Source organism: Salmo trutta, chromosome 1 (assembly GCF_901001165.1).
Source record: "Salmo trutta chromosome 1, fSalTru1.1, whole genome shotgun sequence".
NCBI classification, from domain to species: domain Eukaryota; kingdom Metazoa; phylum Chordata; class Actinopteri; order Salmoniformes; family Salmonidae; genus Salmo; species Salmo trutta.
The window spans coordinates 21,508,909-21,531,165 of NC_042957.1; the positions used below are offsets into that span (position 1 = coordinate 21,508,909).

The following is a 22,257-nucleotide window of genomic DNA, read 5'->3' on the forward strand; positions in this document are numbered from 1 at the left end:
GGGTCCTCGGGTTTGCCAACTTTACAGGTGTTTTATACACAACTTTGGTGCAGTGGCAGCGCCTCTCACGGCCCTAATCCGCTAGTCCCAGACCCGTTTTAGCTGGACCCGAGAGGCTGACAGGGCATTCATGGCGCTCAAGGGACGTTTCACCTCCGGACCCATCCTCTTTCATCCTGATCTTAATCGTCCCTTTGTGGTCGAGGTGGAAGCCTCGGACACCGGAGCAGGGGCGGTCATTTCACAGCAGAATGAGGGGGACAGAGACTGCACCCATGTGCCTTTCTGTCCAAGCGGTTCTCGCCAGCGGAACACAACTTCGATGTAGGCAACCGGGAGCTCTTGGCAGTCAAGTTGGCCCTTGAGGGGTGGAGACACTGGTTGGAGGGGGCACCTCATCCTTTCGTGATCTGGACGGACCATAAGAACTTGGTATCCATTCAAGAAGCCAAGAGGTTGAACGCTCGCCAGGCTAGGTGGGCTCTGTTTTGGCTACACAATATGTAAATTAGCTCATGAAGGACAGCCATCATTATGCACCAACGAAACGGGCGGTGTTCACTTGATTGACAGTCTCTTGGTCCAATGACCTCCTACTGTATTGTTCTGAAACATAGCTAGCTAGATAGCCAATGAGCTGGGCTTAATATGAGTATGTGATGGCCCTTAGTCCTATGGCCATCATTGTCCTATTGTCCTATGGCTGCGCGCAACACGATTCATTGTCCATTAAAAATCTACAGGACGCAGGGGAGTTTACCTTACGCAGTGCTCGCTTTCTTCTACAAAGTTTTCTCAACACTGAAAAAGTACAACATGGCTACTAAGAGTATGAACGATAAATTGAACTTCAAGTATACACATTTGGATGAGATAATTGCAGAAATTGACCCGGAGAGTGACACGAGGAGTCCTGTGCGCAAGAAAGATTGGAAGGAGAAGGTAACGTTACTTTTAGATTAGTAAGTCAAATACGTTTTTGCTTCTCGTGCTAATCCAGTTGTTTAAATGGTTGTATTTTAATTTAAGATATTTGTCATTAATTTCTATATATATATATATATACATATATAGTTAAATTGCAATGTCCATACTGTGAGACGCCTAAGACAGCGCTACAGGGAGACAGGACGGACAGCTGATCGTCCTCGCAGTGGCAGACCACATGTAACAACACCTGCACAGGATCGGTACAGCCGAACATCGGCAGGACAGGTACAGGATGGCAACAACAACTGCCCGAGTTACACCAGGAACGCACAATCCCTCCATCAGTGCTCAGCCTGTCATCAATAGGCTGAGAGGCTGGACTGAGGGCTTTGTCATTAATTTCTATATATATATATATATATATATATATACATATATAGTTGAAGTCGGAAGTTTACATACACTTAGGTTGGAGTCATTAAAACTCATTTTTCAACCACTCCACAAATTTCTTGTTAACAAACTATAGTTTTGGCAAGTCGGTTAGGACATCTACTTTGTGCATGACAGAAGTCATTTTTCCAACAATTGTTTACAGACAGATTATTTCACTTATAATTCACTGTATCACAATTCCAGTGTGTCAGAAGTTTACATACACTAAGTTGCCTGTGCCTTTAAACAGCTTGGAAAATTCCAGAAAATTATGTCATGGCTTTAGAAGCTTCTGAAAGGCTAATTGACATAATTTGGGTCAATTGGAGGTGTACCTGTGGATGTATTTCAAGGCCTACCTTCAAACGCAGTGCCTCTTTGCTTGACATCATGGGAAAATCAAAAGAAATCAACCAAGACCTCAGAAAAACAATTGTAGACCTCCACAGGTCTGGTTCATCCTTGGGAGCAATTTCCAAATGCCTGAAGGTACCACGTTCATCTGTACAGACAATAGTACGCAAGTATAAACACCATGCAGCCGTCATACCGCTCAGGAAGGAGACGCATTCTGTCTCCTATATATACTGCTCAAAAAAATAAAGGGAACACTTAAACAACACATCCTAGATCTGAATGAAATAAATAATCTTATTAAATACTTTTTTCTTTACATAGTTGAATGTGCTGACAACAAAATCACAAAAATAATCAATGGAAATCCAATTTATCAACCCATGGAGGTCTGGATTTGGAGTCACACTCAAAATTAAAGTGGAAAACCACACTACAGGCTGATCCAACTTTGATGTAATGTCCTTAAAACAAGTCAAAATGAGGCTCAGTAGTGTGTGTGGCCTCCACGTGCCTGTATGACTTCCCTACAACGCCTGGGCATGCTCCTGATGAGGTGGTGGATGGTCTCCTGAGGGATCTCCTCCCAGACCTGGACTAAAGCATCCGCCAACTCCTGGACAGTCTGTGGTGCAACATGGCGTTGGTGGATGGAGCGAGACATGATGTCCCAGATGTGCTCAATTGGATTCAGGTCTGGGGAACGGGCGGGCCAGTCCATAGCATCAATGCCTTCCTCTTGCAGGAACTGTTGACACACTCCAGCCACATGAGGTCTAGCATTGTCTTGCATTAGGAGGAACCCAGGGCCAACTGCACCAGCATATGGTCTCACAAGGGGTCTGAGGATCTCATCTCGGTACCTAATGGCAGTCAGGCTACCTCTGGCGAGCACATGGAGGGCTGTGCGGCCCCCCAAAGAAATGCCACCCCACACCATGACTGACCCACCGCCAAACCAGTCATGCTGGAGGATGTTGCAGGCAGCAGAATGTTCTCCACGGCGTCTCCAGACTCTTTCACGTCTGTCACATGTGCCCAGTGTGAACCTGCTTTCATCTGTGAAGAGCACAGGGCACCAGTGGCGAATTTGCCAATCTTGGTGTTCTCTGGCAAATGCCAAACGTCCTGCACGGTGTTGGGCTGTAAGCACAACCCCCACCTGTGGACGTCGGGCCCTCATACCACCCTCATGGAGTCTGTTTCTGACCGTTTGAGCAGACACATGCACATTTGTGGCCTGCTGGAGGTCATTTTGCAGGGCTCTGGCAGTGCTTCTCCTGCTCCTCCTTGCACAAAGGCGGAGGTAGCAGTCCTGCTGCTGGGTTGTTGCCCTCCTACGGCCTCCTCCACGTCTCCTGATGTACTGGCCTGTCTCCTGGTAGCGCCTCCATGCTCTGGACACTACGCTGACAGACACAGCAAACCTTCTTGCCACAGCTCGCATTGATGTGCCATCCTGGATGAGCTGCACTACCTGAGCCACTTGTGTGGGTTGTAGACTCCGTCTCATGCTACCACTAGAGTGAAAGCACCGCCAGCATTCAAAAGTGACCAAAACATCAGCCAGGAATCATAGGAACTGAGAAGTGGTCTGTGGTCCCCACCTGCAGAACCACTCCTTTATTGGGGGTGTCTTGCTAATTGCCTATAATTTCCACCTGTTGTCTATTCCATTTGCACAACAGCATGTGAAATTTATTGTCAATCAGTGTTGCTTCCTAAGTGGACAGTTTGATTTCACAGAAGTGTGATTGACTTGGAGTTATATTGTGTTGTTTAAGTGTTCCCTTTATTTTTTTGAGCAGTGTGTGTGTATATATATACTCAGCAAAAAAAAAAGAAACGTCCCTTTTCAGGACCCTGTCTTTCAAAGAGAATTCGTAAAAATCCAAATAACTTCACAGATCTTCATTGTAAAGGGTTTGAACACTGTTTCCCATGCTTGTTCAATGATACATAAACAATTAATGAACACGCACCTGTGGAACGGTTGTTAAGACTAACAGCTTACAGATGGTAGGCAATTAAGGTCACAGTTATGAAAACTTTGGACAATAAAGAGGCCTTTCTACTGACTCTGAAAAACACCAAAAGAAAGATGTCCAAGGTCCCTCCTCATCTGCTTGAACGTGCCTTAGGCATGCTGCAAGGAGGCATGAGGACTGCAGATGTGGCCAAAGCAAATTGCAATGTCCATACTGTGAGACGCCTAAGACAGCGCTACAGGGAGACAGGACGGACAGCTGATCGTCCTCGCAGTGGCAGACCACATGTAACAACAACTGCACAGGATCGGTACAGCCGAACATCGGCAGGACAGGTACAGGATGGCAACAACAACTGCCCGAGTTACACCAGGAACGCACAATCCCTCCATCAGTGCTCAGACTGTCATCAATAGGCTGAGAGGCTGGACTGAGGGCTTGTAGGCCTTTTGTAAGGCAGGTCCTCACCAGACATCACCAGCAACAACGTCGCCTATCGGCACAAACCCACCGTCGCTGGACCAGACAGGACTGGCAAAAAGTGCTATTCACTGACGTGTCGCGGTTTTGTCTCACAAGGGGTGATGGTCGGATTCGCGTTTATTGTCGAAGGAATGAGCGTTACACAGAGGCCTGTACTCTGGAATGGGATCGTTTGGAGGTGGAGGGTCCGTCATGGTCTGGGGCAGTGTGTCACAGCATCATCAGACTGAGCTTGTTGTCATTGCACGCAATCTCAACGCTGTGCATTACAGGGAAGACATCTTCCTCCTTCATGTGGTACCCTTCCTGCTGGCTTATCCTGACATGACCCTCCAGCATGACAATGCCACCTGCCATACTGCTCGTTCTGTGAGGGATTTCCTGCAAGACAGGAATGTCAGTGTTCTGCCAGCAACGAGCCCGGATCTCAATCCCATTGAACACGTCTGGGACCTGTTGGATTGGAGGGTGAGGGCTAGGGCCATTCCCTCCAGAAATGTCTGGGAACTTGCAGGTGCCTTGTTGGAAGAGTGGGGTAACATCTCACAGCAAGAACTGGCAAATCTGGTGCAGTCCATTAGGAGGAGATGCACTGCAGAACTTAATGCAGCTGGTGGCCACACCAGATACTGACTGTTACTTTTGATTTTAACCCCCCCCTTTTTTCAGGGACACATTATTCCATGTCTGTGGAACTTGTTCAGTTTATGTCTCAGTTCTTGAATCTTGTTATGTTCATACAAATATTTACACATGTTAAGTTTGCTGAAAATAAACGCAGTTGACAGTGAGAGGACAATTTATTTTTTTTGCTGAGTTTATAATATATAGATCTGAGGCATACAATGTATTAGTATAGCCTGTGTATGTTGGCTATGACATAATGTGAGAGTCTTATAGCCTATTGGTCCTCATATTTCATTATAGTGATTGTTACCCATACTCTATGATATATATGTTTATGTTTATGTTGTGTATTTGATGTATTGATTAAGTAATAGTAAACTTGGATTCTAACAGATGTATTTTTTATCCTCCATCCCCCACTCATTCAAACGTACTACCTGGATCCTCCTGTCTGACCCCTTTGCTGTCTCTGGCTCCACACCCACCCCCACCCGGCCATCTAGAGGTGTGAAGGTTAGTACCTTTTTATACATTTGGGCTCGAGGGACACCTGGGAGACTTGATACAAAATATTATGAAGATCTCTCATTCTTGAATGTATGAGTCTGAAACTTTGCACACACACTGCTGCCCTCTTGTGGACAACATCTAAATTACACCCAGTTTCCTATGTCAATGTACGGCCTTGTTTAGCAATTCAAAGAGGATGCAACAAAAATAAAAATATAAAACGCATGTTTTTTTGTTTTATATTTTACCAGATCTAATGTGTTATATTCTCCTACATTAATTTCACATCTCCACAAACTTCAGTGTTTCCTTAAATCGTATCAAGAACATGCATATCCCTGCTTCAGGTCCTGAGCTATGTCATTTTAGGTGGAAATTGAGATGAAGGGTCCAATCCTTAAGCAGATCAAATACACCACTGGAATGCCTATTAAGCTGCTTACAAATCCTAATAATTCGAAATATTGCTCAGAAAAACAGGTGTTTCAATTGGCGTATGCTTACTTTGATTTTGACTTTATGCCAATTAAGATAAGCAGAGTAAGATGTTTGCATGACTATTTCATACTCGGCCTACTGTCATAATCAGTTTAATATTGAATTACTAGTGTGTATGTATGTACTCAGTATATTTAAGCAGTCCTTCAGGGATGTAGGCCCTAGGGAGACGTCATCATGCTTTGCAGGCTCTCATAAGTTGTTGATGGAATGTGCTGACACATATACTGTAGTAGTGATTTTTGTTTTGCTGAAACTAGCAGATTCACACTTGATTCATGTATTGCCGTGTTGTGTTCAGTCATTTGCAAATACATGACACAGCAGCATACATGAAAATAGCAAGAGACAGATACAGAAAACTGCAGAGTAACCACTATGCTTTGACATACAGTACACACATCCCAACAACAAGTTTGACTTGGAGCAGAGCATGCATGAAGCAGGGAACACTTCCAAGCCATTGCCAGACCTACCCCAGCCAGGGGTAACAGTGAGGGGGTGACAGAAGGGGTAACAGGAGGTAGGTGGGGGTCTAGTATTACCTTGGTCAGGTTGCTGAGGGCTAGGTATTGTGCAGACAGCTGGGACACACGGTGGACGAAGCCCTTCCCTGCAGCCTGGCCCTCCCAGAGCCGGTGGGCCCTCTCCCTCAGCTTGCCCAGCTCAGCCTCACGACATGACAGCTCCTCCAACACACACTGGGGGGACCGCAGGACCGGAGGGGGAAGTCCGGGGAGGTAGAAGGAAAGGGTATGGTGGTTGAGGGTTGGGGCGGTAGACGTTTGGGGTAGAGGGAAGGGGAAAAAAGTAGGGAGGATTTGTTGGTTGGGGTAGGAGGCATGGAGGGATTGGGGTACACCAGGGGCCCACAGGGTAGGGGTAGGAAGGGGGACACATGCCACATCACAGAGACAGAGAAACATTAACATCCAGGGATAAGACAAGGGGAAAACCACAACATCTTAAATAGCATCCACAGCATCTCTTGATGTTCTTTTTTAAAAAGACCATGGTTCGTCAGGTAGATACAACAGAACATAACATGGGGAGAGGAGTCAAGGCTGAAGGATGCTGAGAGAAGGGGAACGTATGATAGAGGGAGGGGGTATTGGTAGCGTAGGGATCAGACAAACAGCTTGTATTGTATTGTACAGTAGAGCTTCGGGGAGATGTTATTGACAAAAGGCAGGCGAGAAACAAAAGCGCTACAACAGGCGACAGATTAAATACAAAAATAGCAACAACGATAAGGGGCAGAGCGTTCAGATGCGCTTGATATTTGTTATTTCCTTTGTCAGGTTCATCTTTTCTCTGTCTCTCTTTTTTTTGTCTGGGCGAGCCGTGGCTAGGGCTGTTATCGTATCCTGAAAAGGGCTTTTTAGCCACGCAGAATAAAAAAGGAAATTAATTAGATTTTGGATTTATTCTCAGACTATTGTGTCAAAATGCTCTAATCTGATCCAGCGGTGGTTGACAAATGTAATTATAGGTCCCAGTATGCTCTAAATTGATTTCAGACTTACTTAAGGGACATAATGTAGCTTAGGTATAACTACATCCATCTTCTCTCCCAACTGAATCCAGTCAGTTATATCACTAAATAAACTGTACTGACAGAAAGCATGAGATTAGAAAACAAAAAAGACAGAGTTCAATAACACACAATGAACTGAACTGAGTCCATAAAGAAATAACCTAGATTAGGTATATGGTGCTCTATTAGGTTCTATGTAACTGGCCACCATGGTTGTGTGTTATTAGTTTTGGTACCCGTCTGTAAGTTAGGGGAAGGGAGGCACTAGGTGGTTCTGAGGACTGGCAGGAAGAGGTGTTTGATGTTGAGAGTGGAGGTAAGTCATGGTAGCAGTACTACATAGAGCAACAAAGACTATTTTGTCCACTTAGAAGGGTCCCTAACATGCATGCTAAAACCCAATATGCCCCTCTGAGAAGGGTACCTACTATCTAAAGATTGTATTACAAGTTTCATATTAAACATCCCATGGCTTTCCAATACAATGTGACCCACTCCCCAAAAATGGATTGTAATTGTGTGGTCCATTTGGCAGAACCAGGAAGGGGTAGGGGGTGTACCTGTAACTTGCTAAGCTCCTGTCTCTTGGCCGGGAGGTCATGTAGCCGAGCGCTGCTCTCCTGTACTATGACCTCAGTGCTGTTCAGCCAATCCTGGAGCGGCTCAGTGCTGACCTCAAAGTCTCTCATCTGAGACTGCAGGTTCTGACAACGTCACATTTATAGATACAGTCAGTCATCTGTCAATAAACAGCTATACACACACACACACACACGCACACACACACAGGCACGCATGCAGGCAGGCAGGCACGCACGCACGCACGCACGCACACACGCGCACAGGCAGGCAGGCACGCATGCACACACGCACGCACAGGCACGCATGCAGGCACGCACGCACGCACACACACACACACACTATTCACCTTTAGTGCAGTCTCTCTCATCTGAAGGTTGGTCATGAGGCTCTTCCAGTCGTCTCTGGCGTTAGCCACCTTGGCCTTGACCCCCTCTTCTCTGTCTTTAGGCACGACAGCCATGAGCAGCTCTCCACTGGTCCCCACTGCACTCAGTCTGGCCTGGCCATGCTCCCTGTCATTCAGAAACTCCTACAGACACAAAGAGAGCAAGAGAAGGAGAGAAAAGGGGGAGTTAGAATTTAAAATGAATAATTACAATGAATAGAAGGTGCTTATCATCTAACTGCGTCATCATCAATACACCCACTAATTAGGTGGAACAATGTACTGTAATAAAACACTGGCTAATGCACAGAGCACAGAAACTACTAGCTAATCAACATAAATGTTCTAATTATACATTTTGTATTGGCAGCAGAAATAAGGGGCAGGGTCAGACCCAGGGAGGTGATCACAGATGAGAGGACTCAGTGAGTCTGAAAGGCGTGGGTTTGACGCGACGCCCCCACCCCCTCCCTCCCTCCCGTTAGCCGTTCTCCTCAGCTAGTAGCCCCCCTGCCCCTCAGCAGCACCTCCTCCCTGAGAGCTGAGCCGGTGACAGCGACACAGCAGGGACCGCTCCACCATCTGTGCAGTTAGCACATCACACACACTTCAGCCACAGCACGCTCCCACACACACACACACACACACACACATGCACACACGCTTTCTCTCCTCGCACTCTCTCTCATTTTCTATTTTTGCTTGTCTCTCTCTCTTTCCCTCTATATCTCCCCTCTCACTCACACTTCATCTCTGTGTTTCTCGCTCCCTGCCAATGTAATGGTATAGCACCAATTAAGCATGACACAATGCAGTGTTTGGCGTCTACCCCTTCTATCCCCTCACGCTGGCCCTCCTAGAGGTCAGCCATGTGGAAACATTGTTCCACATTCCCCACCAAGTCAATAATAAATAAAACATGACTGATCCCATATTCCTTTCAACATCCCCTTTACAGCCCCTTTCACCCACAGACCTCTAGAAATACACCCTCTACCATTCCCTCTCACCCAGAGCTCTAGAAATACACCCTCTACCATTCCCTCTCACCCAGAGCTCTAGAAATATACCCTCTACCATCCCCTCGTACCCAGAGCTCTAGAAATACACCCTCTACCATCCCCTCTCACCCAGAGCTCTAGAAATACACCCTCTACCATCCCCTCTCACCCAGAGCTCTAGAAATATACCCTCTACCATCCCCTCTCACCCAGAGCTCTAGAAATATACCCTCTACCATCCCCTCTCACCCAGAGCTCTAGAAATATACCCTCTACCATCCCCTCACCCAGAGCTCTAGAAATATACCCTCTACCATCCCCTCTCACCCAGACCTCTAGAAATATACCCTCTACCATCCCCTCGTACCCAGAGCTCTAGAAATATACCCTCTACCATCCCCTCGTACCCAGAGCTCTAGAAATATACCCTCTACCATCCCCTCTCACCCAGGGCTCTAGAAATATACCCTCTACCATCCCCTCTCACCCAGGGCTCTAGAAATATACCCTCTACCATCCCCTCTCACCCAGAGCTCTAGAAATATACCCTCTACCATCCCCTCTCACCCAGAGCTCTAGAAATATACCCTCTACCATCCCCTCGTACCCAGAGCTCTAGAAATATACCCTCTACCATCCCCTCTCACCCAGAGCTCTAGAAATACACCCTCTACCATCCCCTCTCACCCAAAGCTCTAGAAATATACCCTCTACCATCCCCTCTCACCCAGAGCTCTAGAAATATACCCTCTACCATCCCCTCTCACCCAGAGCTCTGGAAATATACCCTCTACCATCCCCTCGTACCCAGAGCTCTAGAAATATACCCTCTACCATCCCCTCTCACCCAGGGCTCTAGAAATATACCCTCTACCATCCCCTCGTACCCAGAGCTCTAGAAATATACCCTCTACCATCCCCTCTCACCTAGAGCTCTGGAAATACACCCCCAAAGCTTCAGAAATGCACCCTCTACCGTCAACCTCTCACCCAGAGCTCTAGAAATACACCCTCTACCATAAACCTCTCACCCAGAGCTCTAGAAATACACCCTCTACCATCTCACCCAGAGCTCTAGAAATACACCCTCTACCATAAACCTCTCACCCAGAGCTCTAGAAATACACCCTCTACCATCTCACCCAGAGCTCTGGAAATACATATCCAGAAAGTTTTCGTGTACTCCAGGACAAGAAAAACATAAACGCAAAATATTTTCCTCCAACATTCCCAAATTTCTTGCAATGTGCCCTTTCTCAGCCTGGGAGAACTGGTCTTCCACTGTGTATTCCTTGATCTTTGTTGTGTTACTGTCTCACCTGCGGACAGTTGAGGTCTGTGAGTTAATTACCTGACAGGAGTGGTGTTATCTAGCTTGATGGACATGGCCCTGTCCCTGACTCACTGACTGGCCCCTAGGGACCTCTAAAGAGCCTGTCACACTGTCACGCCTGCCAGCTTCAGAGACGTGAAGAGAGAGGGGGTAGCGAGAGAGATAAAGAGATAAATAAAGAGAGAGAGATAGATAGATAGATAGATAGATAGATAGATAGATAGATAGATAGATAGATAGCTGTGAAGCTTTCACTCAAGCCCCTTGGCCCTGAGCCCAGCTCCAGCACCTCCAGCCCACACCAGACCCAGCCCCTCAGCCAAGCCTGCCAGAGGACACTCTACAGCGGGCAAACTGAGGGGGGACACCCCCCTGCTCACTCACTATGGAAGTATGAGATTGTGTTTTGCTAATTATGTATTCTGATAAAGGTAATTTACTGTATATTAGAAGTAATTAAAGGTTCGTAAAGGATGAAACATCTCACCTGTATCCTCAGTAGGCCAGTGGAGGCCTCAGTGACACTCTGGGGGATGTCGAAACACTTGGCCGTGCTGATCTTAGCATTGACCAGCCACTGTTGGAAGTCCCTGAGGGCTGCTCTGAACCTCTGCTCCAACAGACGCTCCTTATTCTGGCACTCTCTGGACGCACGCAGACTCAGACTGAAGGAGAGAGAGAGATGGATGGATGGAGAGATGGAGAGAGAGAGAGAGAGATGGATGGATAGACGGAGCGATAGAGGGAGAATCACAAGGTTGCCATAATATACCTAACAACAATGAACAGAAGGGGAAGTGACAACAAAGCTATATGTTTCCTTACATCCTGTATATAACATACGTAACATACGTAGATATGAACGTGTTTGTAATGATGAAGGGAGACAGAGGGAGAAGGATGGGCAGATGGAGGAAAGGAGAAGTGGCTGAAGTGGAAGGTATGACTTGGGGGGGGGCAGTGGGAGAAGAGTGAGTGGGGGATGGGGTGACGGGGGTTGACGGAGGGGGTTGAGAGAGCATATGTGGGGGTTAGGGTTCAGAGGAGGAGGAAGAAGAAGGTTTGAGATGAAGGGGAGGCCAGAGGGTGAGAATGTGTTAGGTAGAGAAAGAGGGATGGAGGTGGATGCAGGGAGAATATTGATGAATGCACGAGACAGGATCAGATAGAGAGGGCAGCGTGTGAAGGAAAAGGGGAGACACGGAGGGAGGGATGGAGGACGAGAGGAATGAGAGGAGACAGAGAACAAGGTGAGAAGACATATGTTTCAATGACAGGTACTGTCCGGGGGGGGCGTGAGAAACTGACAACATGGCACACACACACACACACACACCCTTGAGTGTTAATGGTGCTTGAGGCTAGAGGGGGCATTCACAGTGGGAATGAACATGTGTGTAGGAAGCACTTTTTACTGCTGTGACAGACGAAATTTGAAGAGGAACGGAGGAGGGCAAAGGAGGAGGGCTGCCCTCTCCCTCGCTCTCTCTCTCCATCCACAACACTTAATGCAAACAGCACAGATGCTGAGGCTGTGGAAGCTTAGCCTTCAACCTAGAGAAAGGGGTGTCCTTATGACAAGTTCACCTCAACTACCTCTGAATAGACTTGACTCAAGGATCATCCAGCCATAAACCATCTCTTTGTTTTAGTTATGACCCAGACAGATATTGCTCTGTGTTACATACATTCAAGTCTAAGGCATTACATTCAAGTAAACAAGCTAAGGCATACAGAACAAACGGAAGTATTATGTAAATACAAGTTCATTAATTCATCATGTTATTGGAATTCCTAAAGTCTTGTTTTTGCTCTGAACAGCATCACGTGATACATTTATCAACAAGAGATAAACGGGTACAGGCTCAATATGGACTAAATAACAGGCAATTACACATCCGTCAACATACACAAGCATGCAATGTATCTGCATGTAAAGAAGACAGCGTGAATTAGCTTTGCTTTCCTCGACAGCACAGTTAGTCTGGCATAAAATGAAACCAGGAAACACCAAAACAAAAACACAGAGAGAGGTGGAGAGGAAAGGAGGATGGAGGTCTCCTAGCAACCGGTGCCTCTGTCTCGCTTGTCCCTTGTTCCCTGTCACCTTTAACCCGTTACAACACACACATTACTGTACTGCTGGAGACTTCAGTTTAGACACCATTATACACTGACACATGCATACCCACACAAATGATAACACACGCACTATACACACATGTACACAGGGCTTTTCTGTTGTAGATATGTGGTAGTAGAGTAGTGGCCAGAGGGCACACACTTAATGTGTTGTGAAATCTGTTGTGAAATATATTGTATTTTGCTGGACCCAAGGAAGAGTAGCTTGGATTAGGGATAATAAATAAATAGAATTACGCACACACACCTACCTGTTGTGTTGTTTGATGAGAGCAGTGACCCTGTCTGAGTGGGGTCCCAGGTCTCTGGAGTAGCGGACCAGGTCATTGAGTTGAGCCTTCAGCCTGTCCGCCATGGGCTCAGCACTCAGCAAGCCCTCCAGTATCTCCTGAAAACATACAGACCCAGAGAGAGACCAAGCTCAGCTCAGTGTGTTCTGTATGTCAGTGTGTCAAGGCCAGGCAGATCTGCGGATGGTCGGATCTGCATAACACTAGTCACCACACACACACACACACACACACACACACACACACACACACACTTCAATTCACTCCCTAGTGTGCTCCTTCTCAGTCCTCAGGCACTGTTGGTACAATAGCATTTCTGTTCTTCAGGGAGCATGGCCGTAGCAGGCAGGAAGGAGCCTCGATAAAGCTCTCCTCTCCCGCTCTCCTCGACATGCCTCACATTCTGCACTCACACAGTCATGATTATTTCACTCCTCCCATAAAAATATGAAAATGCCTCGCTCTCTCGCTCCTCCACTGAACACTCCCCTCCTCCCTCCCTGCCTCTTTTCCTACTCCTCTCGCTCTCTCACTCCTTCTCTCTGCCTGACACACTCTCTCTCTCTCACACTCCCAAGTTCTACTCACATTGCTTACACTCCCAGTTCTCTCTCCTTTTCTCTCTGGATTCTGTCTCTGTCCCTCCCTCTCTCCTCCCCTCGCCTGTGCGCTCTCACTTTCTCTCTCTAAACTCGTTGCTCTCTCCTCCCCTCTGCCTCCTTATTTATCTAGTTCTCACTCTCTCTCTTTTCCTGTTACTCCCTCTCTTTCTAGCCTCTCTAATTCTCCCTGCTCCCTCACTTCACTGTTTTTCTCTTTCACGCTCGCTCTCTCCCTCCTCCCTCTCCCCCCGGTGGAATTCAGCTGTCAGCTCGTGCAGATGCAGGAGAGCTCACACAAACTGATAACATAAACAAGGCTGGATACAGGAAACAGGGAAGAGGAGGAGAAAAATAAGAGGGAGGACTTCTCCTTCTCCTCCAAAACAGCCCCCAATCAAGATCGTCAAAGAAATGACAAAAGAGACAATCGGAGAAAATCAAGGCGACTAACATTCCAGTGCTAAGTCACAGAGAGCGAACTCTAAACATCCTGTGCTTGTTGTAAATCACAGGACAGGGAAGGGGGAAGTAGGAAATACATCCACAGAAACACACTGGGACTAGACTGAGTCCCTCAGCAGCAGGAAAACACATTACTGTACTGCTGGAGACTTCAGTTTACACACGTTTATATACAGAGAATGACAGAGAGAGAGAGAGAATACAAATGTCAGAGAGAATACAGGAAAAAGAGAGAAAAATGGAGAAAGGGAAGGGAGGGGGTGAGTGGGGCGCTGGAGAAATTAAGAGATGTAAAGAGAGTAACAGAAACAGAGAGAGAGAGAGAGAGAGAGAGAGAGAGGGGGGGGGGGATTGTAGCTGTCACTCCTAAGTCGTCACATTTACACATTTCATCTGTTTTATGTCTGGATTTACAAATCAAATGGATAATTACTGACAGAGAAATAATGTGTGTGTGCGTGCGTGTGTGTGTGTGTGTGTACAGTATGTGTGTGACAACATCGATCAGACTTTCTCTGCCAGCTTTACTGAAAACATTTTCTCACAGCACAAGACAGAGCAAACATGGCTTTGCATTACTTATTGAATAAGGCCCCATCATTATCATTGTTATCATCATCATAGCTCCACTTTGAAGAGCCTTGAGCTACACTACAGTATACCTTCTAACACAGCCCTTACCTTAGCCTGCTGCCACCCCTCCACTGCCTCCTCCCCAATGCTCCTTCCCTCCGCTCTGCTCAGCTCCTGGCTCCACCCCTTTAGCCGCCCATCAAGCTCCCTAAGCTCCTCCTCCATCCTGGCGGTCAGACGCTCGTACTCCTGCTCCTGCTCTGTTGCCGTGGTGAGGGCCCTTTCCAGGCCGTCGCGGGCTCTCAGGGCGGCCCCCTCCCACTGCTCCAGAGCCTGGGCTAGCGCCCCTAGCTGGCGGTCCATGGCCTCACACCCTCCAGCCGCTGTGTGTTCAGCTGTGGCTCCACTGCTCCGACGCACGCGACTGAGACGATCACGGCCCTCCAGCAACCGACACTCCACCCGCTCCTGATTACGTGAAGGAAGGGAGGGAGGGAGGGGGGTGGAGGGATGGAGGGAGAGGGAGAAGAACAAAAGTTGCTACGGTAACTGCCACTGCTGTCGCAAATGTCTTTGATTCTAATGCTGATTCTATTTAAGGCAGCCTATAGGGTAGGGCTTTTTCCTCCTTATATACCTTACTCTCTCTCTCCCTCCCTCGCTGTATCTTCTCACTCAAATGATTTCCTTTTCTCCCTCTTATTTTTCCCTCCTTTCCAGCTCCCATTTTCTTCTTCTGCTCCTTTTCTCTGTCTCTACCACTCACTCACTCGCCCCTTTTCTCTCTCTTCATTTTTTCTCTCTCTCTCCTCTTTTCTCTCTCTTCATTTCTCTCTCTCTCTCTCTCCTTTTCTCTCTCTCTCCCCCTCTCTCTTGCTCAGATTGGAGTGGTATGGCTGGAGAGGCAGAGAGTGTGAAAAGCTAACACTTTAGTGTGATAGCAGCAACCTGATGGAGGGAATAAAAGAGGAGAGCCACATTCAGGCGCCAATGGGGAGAAATGATCACTGAGTGCTCACACAAATAGAAATGCAGCAGTTACTGTGTATACAGTATAGGGAAATACATGCATTTATTTTTCTGTTTTCATTAAAAACTCTCTCACACACACACACACACACACACACACACACACACACACACACACACACACACACACACACTTATAATGTGATCATTGAGACCCAGTGTGTGAATAAAAATGCAAATCAATATGTTCGCACACATTTTCTCGCCTCTGTAATTGCAGAAGGAGGGATCGACTAACAGGGGAAAATGTGAACAGCAATTCTCTTGTTCCTTTTCACAGGATATTTGAACAATTGAGCCGTCAGAAATGTGCGGCGTACGAAATAGAACATGTCTCACTTGATGTATTTAACAAACTCCGCCCTAATGTATCAATAGCTTGGATGAGAGGCTCTGTTTAATGAGTCAATTAACATGTAGACATTCTATGACAAGAAGCACAAGGTTGTCTAGAGAGATGTATGTATTTACATGTATGTAATTCTGTCCTTGAGTTGCTCTTGTCTGTTAACCTGCTACATTATGCTGTATATTTGAGTAGCTGCTACCGTCACAGCTACTAGGGATCCTAATAAAATACCAAATACTAAAAGCTTAGCTACTGGAGGTGATGAGTAAGGGAAGTAAAGTGGATAGGGGTTTATTTAGGACCAGGGTATCGTGTATTCTGGAGTCCTCTTACCCGCACTTCTGATAGCCTCCTCTGTAAAGAGACGGAGTCTCCCAATGTATCAGACCAGCGCTGTAGTTCCTCCCCTGCTGACATCAGCCAATCAGTGAGCTCCCTCACAGTCTCCAGGTAGTGCTGGTGTTCCCTGACCACGCCCTCTGATAGTCTCACCCTCTCCTAAAGGAAAGGGACAGTCACAAACATCAATCATCTTAACCAACGGTTCCCCAAAACAACAACATTGGTCAAGATGATGATCCAGCCAACACCACAAACAACTTCCTCACCTCTACGAGTGCTATGAGGTCATCAAACTGCCCCTGCAGCTCAGCGCGGGCCTCCTGGCTGAAAGCTGCATCCCCGGTCTTTTTGAAGAGCTCTGCCGCCCTCTCCTCCAGACTGGATAGGGACCCCTGGTGTTCCTGGAGGTCAGCCAGCAGGGTCTGCAGTCTCTCCAGCTGGGAAGCCTTCTCTCTGAGGCCAGGCTGGGGGATGAGAGGGCCACATATGTCCCCCTCCACTGCCTCCAACCAGCACTGCAGCTGGGCCTCACTGTCCAGGTAACACCCCCACTGGGCCACCGTCCACTCCAGACGACTAGGAGAGATGAGACGTGTGGATTAATACAGAGGTGAGATATATTGTAGATGTGTATTAAAATGTAGACAAATATACAGACACATTTTATTAGATGGATATAAGAGATGCATCACAAACACACACACACACACACATACACACACACACTTAAACTGCCACCCCTTGGCTCCCACTAAAAACCCTCCCCTCCTTAAACACACACACACACCATGTGAGATCCCTCTTGCTTGCCATCCTCCATTTAGTCCCTAATGAGATCAATCCATTCTAGCAGGAGTGGCAATAACCACTCAATTAACACACACACACACACACACACACACACACACACACACACACACACACACACACACACACACACACACGACAGACATTATTATGTTCTGAACCTAATTGTAATTAATGGTATTTAGACATAAATATGATATGATGAACACAATCCAGAAGAGATCGCTAACACAGGTGGTCTTAAACCACATCTAAGGGTGTGACGTTTGGAAACTCAATATAACAAAGCCAAAGTCAAGTGGTGATTTAATAGGATAAATCTAATAGACGTTAATGTTATTGTGGCAATACTGGTCCCATTCCCAGCAGCCTCCAAGCCTGGCAAGCAAGAATAAGCCAGCACTGACAATCAGCTGAAGTGAGGTAAAATATCAAGATTACAAAACAATCTTTATGTTATGGTTATTATCAGATTACTTTATGGTTGACATTGGGAATGGAATCAATCAATCAAATGTATTTATAAAGCCCTTTTTACATCAGCCGCTGTCACAAAGTGCTATACAGAAACCCAGCCTAAAACCACAAACTGCAAGCAATGCAGATGTAGAAGCACGGTGGCTAGGAAAAACTCCCTAGAAAGACAGGAACCTAGGAAGGAACCTAGAGAGGAACCAGGCTCTGAGGGGTGACCAGTCTTCTGGCTGTGCCTGGTTGAGATGTGGAAGGGTCTCTACCTGTGGCAGCTCATGGCGGTCACCAGCAGTGTGGCCCACACGTCCTCCACTTCCTGCAGCTGAGGCCGGATCACTTCCTGTCCCGCCTCCGCACTGTTGCTCCTGATGGCCAATTCACCCTTCCCCACCGCCATGTTTAGCTTCACCTCGCCCTCACCCTTCAGAAGCAGGATGTCCTGAATGGATCAACAATAGGGTCAGAGGGGACGGTCAGTATTATAGTACTGTGTTCAGGCAGGAATACTTCCTGTACAGAAGTAAACAACAGCGCTCTCTGGTGTCTGATCAAAGAACTGCAGCATTGTATAACTCCAATCACAGGGTGTCTGGGTGTGTATGCAGAATGTGGAGAGTGTGTGAAAGGGTGTGTAAATCAACAAATGTCTTAAGTGTGTGTCCGAGTGTGTGTGTGTGTCCGAGTGAGTGAGTGAGTGTGTGTGTGTGTGTGTGTGTGTGTGTGTGTGTGTGTGTGTGTGTGTGTGTGTGTGTGTGTGTGTGTGTGTGTGTGTGTGTGTGTGTGTGTGTGTGTGTGTGTGGCACGGCTCCCTCCTTACATACCTGCACTTGCTCCAGCCTCTCTTCCAGCTCCTTCTTGTTGCCCATAGTGCTCCCCAGACTTCCCAGCCGCTCCTGGATGTCCTCCAGCCAAAGCCACACCCCATGCAGGGTCTCTCCGAATGCCTGGCTCTCCAGGCACCCTCTCAGGCGCTCCCTGGTCCCCTGCAGCAAGGCCTGATGGTGGGTCTGGAGCTGGGCTGTGGCCTTCACCTCCCCTCCACAGCCTCGACCTGCCTCACGCATAGACTGGGCCTCCTGGCTGAGACGATCCAGAGAACTCCTGGAGGGAGAGAGAGATGGTAAAGCAACATCTTAAGGTGAATTAATGACTGACTAGCATACAGTGTGTCAGTTACCGATAATGAAATATAACAACATTACAGCAACATGTACCACCTCCATGCCTTATCAAGATGAATGACTCATCTCAGTGCTATTTAAGGTTCTTTAGTTTAGAACACAACACACACAAACCTCTTTGTCAGCAGCTTTCTATGGATCTCCTCCACTCTTTCCAGCTCGTCAGTGCTGTCAGGGACTCCTGGCTGCTCCTCTCCCCCCAGAGGATGCTCTCTCTTCAGGCTACGCTCCATCTGTTCCAGCCAGTCCCTTAGTCCCTCCACACGGCCCTCAAACCTGAGAAAACGGAACACTGCCAATATGACTACTACAACTAAAACAAGCCAATTTAGTTAGCTAGTTAGAACACTAGATTTAGCATCATTACACAACACAACAACGTCATTCTTCTACATTCTCAGAATAAACAGGGTTATTTGTGTTACACAAACTCACACTTACAATACTGGTAGGATAATCTATTCTAGCAGGAGGAGCACCTGCTAGATACACACAAACACACTCACTCTGTCAGTAGGGCGATTCCCTCCTCCAGGTCTTGTTGGGTCTGTCTGCACCCCTCCTTGTACCCGTCCCAGTCCCGCTGGCAGGAGGAGAGGCGCTCCTGCACCTGTCCCGACCCCGCCTTAGGCAGGTGGAGCAGCAGCCTCTCTGCCTCGCCACACACCTGGCCAAGGTGCTGCTCGCCCTCCTCCACACGCTCCTGCGCCACCTGGGGGACAGGAGGGGAAGGGTGGTGAATAGTTTAGAACGGTACTAAAGCAGTATAGCATAGACTAACAGAGTAGTAACAATAATGTTAACACTTAACAGTTAGCTATGATTGACAGTACCTTTAGCCTCTCTACCTTGGTTCCCAGGGAGGTGACATCTCCTGATTGGTCAGAACATTCTTTTAGCTCCGCCTTCCGTTCAGAGAGCCAGGAGTTAAACTCTTGAACGACCTCTGCTCAGATGGAAAGAACGAATGAAAGAGAAATAGGATGAGAACAGAAGAGAGAAGGAGTGAGAGGATGAGTAAGGGAGAAGATGTGGTAGACAAGGTGAAGGGGAAGGAGAATCGAGGCGGATAGAGAGTAGAGGGAGAAAGGGAGATATTGTGTCAGCGAACAAGGGAGGGCGAGGGAGGAGTGATGCTGTCAGGCAGATGGGATATGTGGGTGTGTCTGCATGGTGCGGCATATGGTTGCCTTGGCAACAATCCCAAATGACTCCCCTGAGAGCACCGGTGACGAGAGCAACATTACTCTCAGAGGCACAGGTGTGTGTGTGTGCGCGCACATGTGTGTGTGTGGTGCGTGTTGTGTGTGCGTGTGCGTGCCAGACAGTGTGTCAGTGCAGTTTGAGTGTGCCCTGGGGAAAGTCAAGGCTAATCAAAATGCAATCTAAGGCACCAGTAGCATTTAAAAGCAAAATGTGATGCTATATGGTGCAGATAAAAGGTCTTTACAGGGATCAATCTGTCCTAGCTCCTCTAGTATGTATGAGGCAGTATAACGCAGCCATCCCCAGTGTCCTGAGCTATTTTATCATGTCAACTCCTCCTTGGTATTTTCATGTGTCCTACTTTATGCAATCTATTCGTACATTGTCTCCTGGCTGCTCTGCTATTGTCCATCCACAGAGTCTGTACACAGTAATACAAGCAAGGGTTACAATGAAGAGGGGGCCATTTGGATGGGAGAGAGCAAACAGTGGGAATTGAGTTGATATCTATTTGAAACTTACAAAGGGAAATCAACCTTTAGAACCTAGATATATCAGCATAAAAGCCAGATGTAACCCTCTGCTCACTGTTGAAACGTTGCTGCAGTGCGTCCTGCAGAGTCCCGCGGGTCCTGTAGCTGAGCTGGGCTGCAGCGTCGGTCCTCTTGGCCAGCAGGGTGAGGTCAGAGGACATATGGGTCAGCTCTTGGGAGGGGTGGGACCTACAGAGTGAACTAAGCGTCTCCCTGGCCATGTCTATATCACCCCTCTGCTGCTGGAGGGCACTTTGGAGATCCTGGGGAGGGGGAAGGGGAGAGAGGTTATTGACTGTCACTCAGGGGTGGCTAGAAATAGAATTCAATAGAATCAATTTTTACTAGCTTAGGATAGGAAATAACATACCTACAATGGTATTTGAATGGATTTCTGTGACCATTGAAAGTGATTAACAGCCAAATTCACCATTTGTCAAAGTTCTATACACTCTCTATAAAACTGAGAGCCCGGGAAGGAAGGAAACTCCTTCCATCAAGATGTGGTATTCTGCTTGGTTGAAATGGAAAGGGTAATATTATACCTTGACTCGAATCATATCCTCTGGTCCGGAGGGTTCCGTCAGGTCAGACAGGGAGCTCTCCACGGTCTCCAGCCGCTCGGCCATCTGGGACATGAGGTCCTCCAGGCGCTGCTTCTGGAAGCTGAAGTAGGTCAGAGAATGTCTGGCCTGGTCAAACACCTCCTGGGCATGACTGATCTTCTTCCTCAGGTCACACTCCATCACCTGAGAGAGACAGAGAGACACATGGTTGACATTCTCCACATGTTGCTTGGTTAAGTCTCTTTTTGCTGAGGATAACTTGTTGAATAACATGGCCTCTGAACCTAGAACTCACCTGCAACTGGATGGGCGTCTCCTGGAGCTTGGCCAGGTCCTTGAGCTTGGTCACCCTCTCCTGCAGGGCATCCAGCCTCTGTTCTCTCCTCTCCACCTCCGCCTGTTACAACATTGTAAGAGACTCTTTCAGCTGGCATCCTTTGATTTTATTTTTACATTAGTTCTAACAACAGTGAACAATGTGATGATCTACACCCAGACTAGACTAGACTACTCAGCTTGGTCTAACCTGAAAAGTGGCAAGGTGTGTCTCTGTCGCCTGCTTGTCACTAAGATTGGCCACACCCTCAGTGAGGTCAGCGATGGAGGCTGCTGCCCATTGGTCGATATCCCGTTCCATGGTCTTAAGGTCATCCCATAGGGACACACAATGGCCTAGTCTCTCAGCGTTGGTCTGGATCCTCTCTGATACCTACAGGACAGGACAGGCACACAGACCAATCAATTTAGCATTTATATACCTGCTAGGGGCGCCAGGTAGCCTAGTGGTTAGAGCGTTGGGCCAGTAACAGAGCTGACGAGGTAAAAATCTGTTGTTCTGCTCCTGAACAAGGCAGTTAACCCACTGTTCCCCGGTAGGCAGTCATTGTAAATAAGAATTTGTTCTTAACTGACTTTCCTAGTTAAATAAAGGTTAAATAAAAAAAACTAATCTTTCAGGATCTCTGTCTCTCTCTCTTGACAGTTATTGGCCTGTAATTAAGAGAAGGAGATAGAGAGAAAGATTCAATCTTTGTTTTC

At 47.4% G+C, this 22,257-nt stretch overlaps 1 protein-coding gene across 9 annotated transcripts in view; it reads right to left on the bottom strand.

Moving 5' to 3' along the window:
- The window catches only part of syne1a (spectrin repeat containing, nuclear envelope 1a), a 174,254-nt gene that overhangs the window by 105,362 nt on the left and 46,635 nt on the right, over positions 1 to 22,257 (bottom strand). For 8 of the 9 annotated variants that reach the window (XR_003873502.1, XM_029743658.1, XM_029743599.1 and 5 more), the window contains exons 43-59: positions 21,746 to 21,928; positions 21,515 to 21,616; positions 21,199 to 21,402; positions 20,709 to 20,916; positions 19,748 to 19,860; positions 19,421 to 19,626; positions 19,029 to 19,190; positions 18,555 to 18,834; positions 17,997 to 18,172; positions 16,719 to 17,028; positions 16,444 to 16,608; positions 14,841 to 15,200; positions 13,057 to 13,193; positions 11,151 to 11,328; positions 8,291 to 8,473; positions 7,923 to 8,066; positions 6,371 to 6,526 (exon numbers count right to left, since the gene is read on the bottom strand). Coding sequence is in view for 8 of the 9 variants with exons in the window: in XM_029743658.1 (XP_029599518.1) it covers positions 6,371 to 6,526; positions 7,923 to 8,066; positions 8,291 to 8,473; positions 11,151 to 11,328; positions 13,057 to 13,193; positions 14,841 to 15,200; positions 16,444 to 16,608; positions 16,719 to 17,028; positions 17,997 to 18,172; positions 18,555 to 18,834; positions 19,029 to 19,190; positions 19,421 to 19,626; positions 19,748 to 19,860; positions 20,709 to 20,916; positions 21,199 to 21,402; positions 21,515 to 21,616; positions 21,746 to 21,928 (3,267 nt within the window). In the remaining variant the exon portion in view is untranslated. The remainder of the gene's footprint in view (positions 1 to 6,370; positions 6,527 to 7,922; positions 8,067 to 8,290; positions 8,474 to 11,150; positions 11,329 to 13,056; positions 13,194 to 14,840; positions 15,201 to 16,443; positions 16,609 to 16,718; positions 17,029 to 17,996; positions 18,173 to 18,554; positions 18,835 to 19,028; positions 19,191 to 19,420; positions 19,627 to 19,747; positions 19,861 to 20,708; positions 20,917 to 21,198; positions 21,403 to 21,514; positions 21,617 to 21,745; positions 21,929 to 22,257) is intronic. The other variant, XM_029743754.1, reaches the window with a different exon arrangement.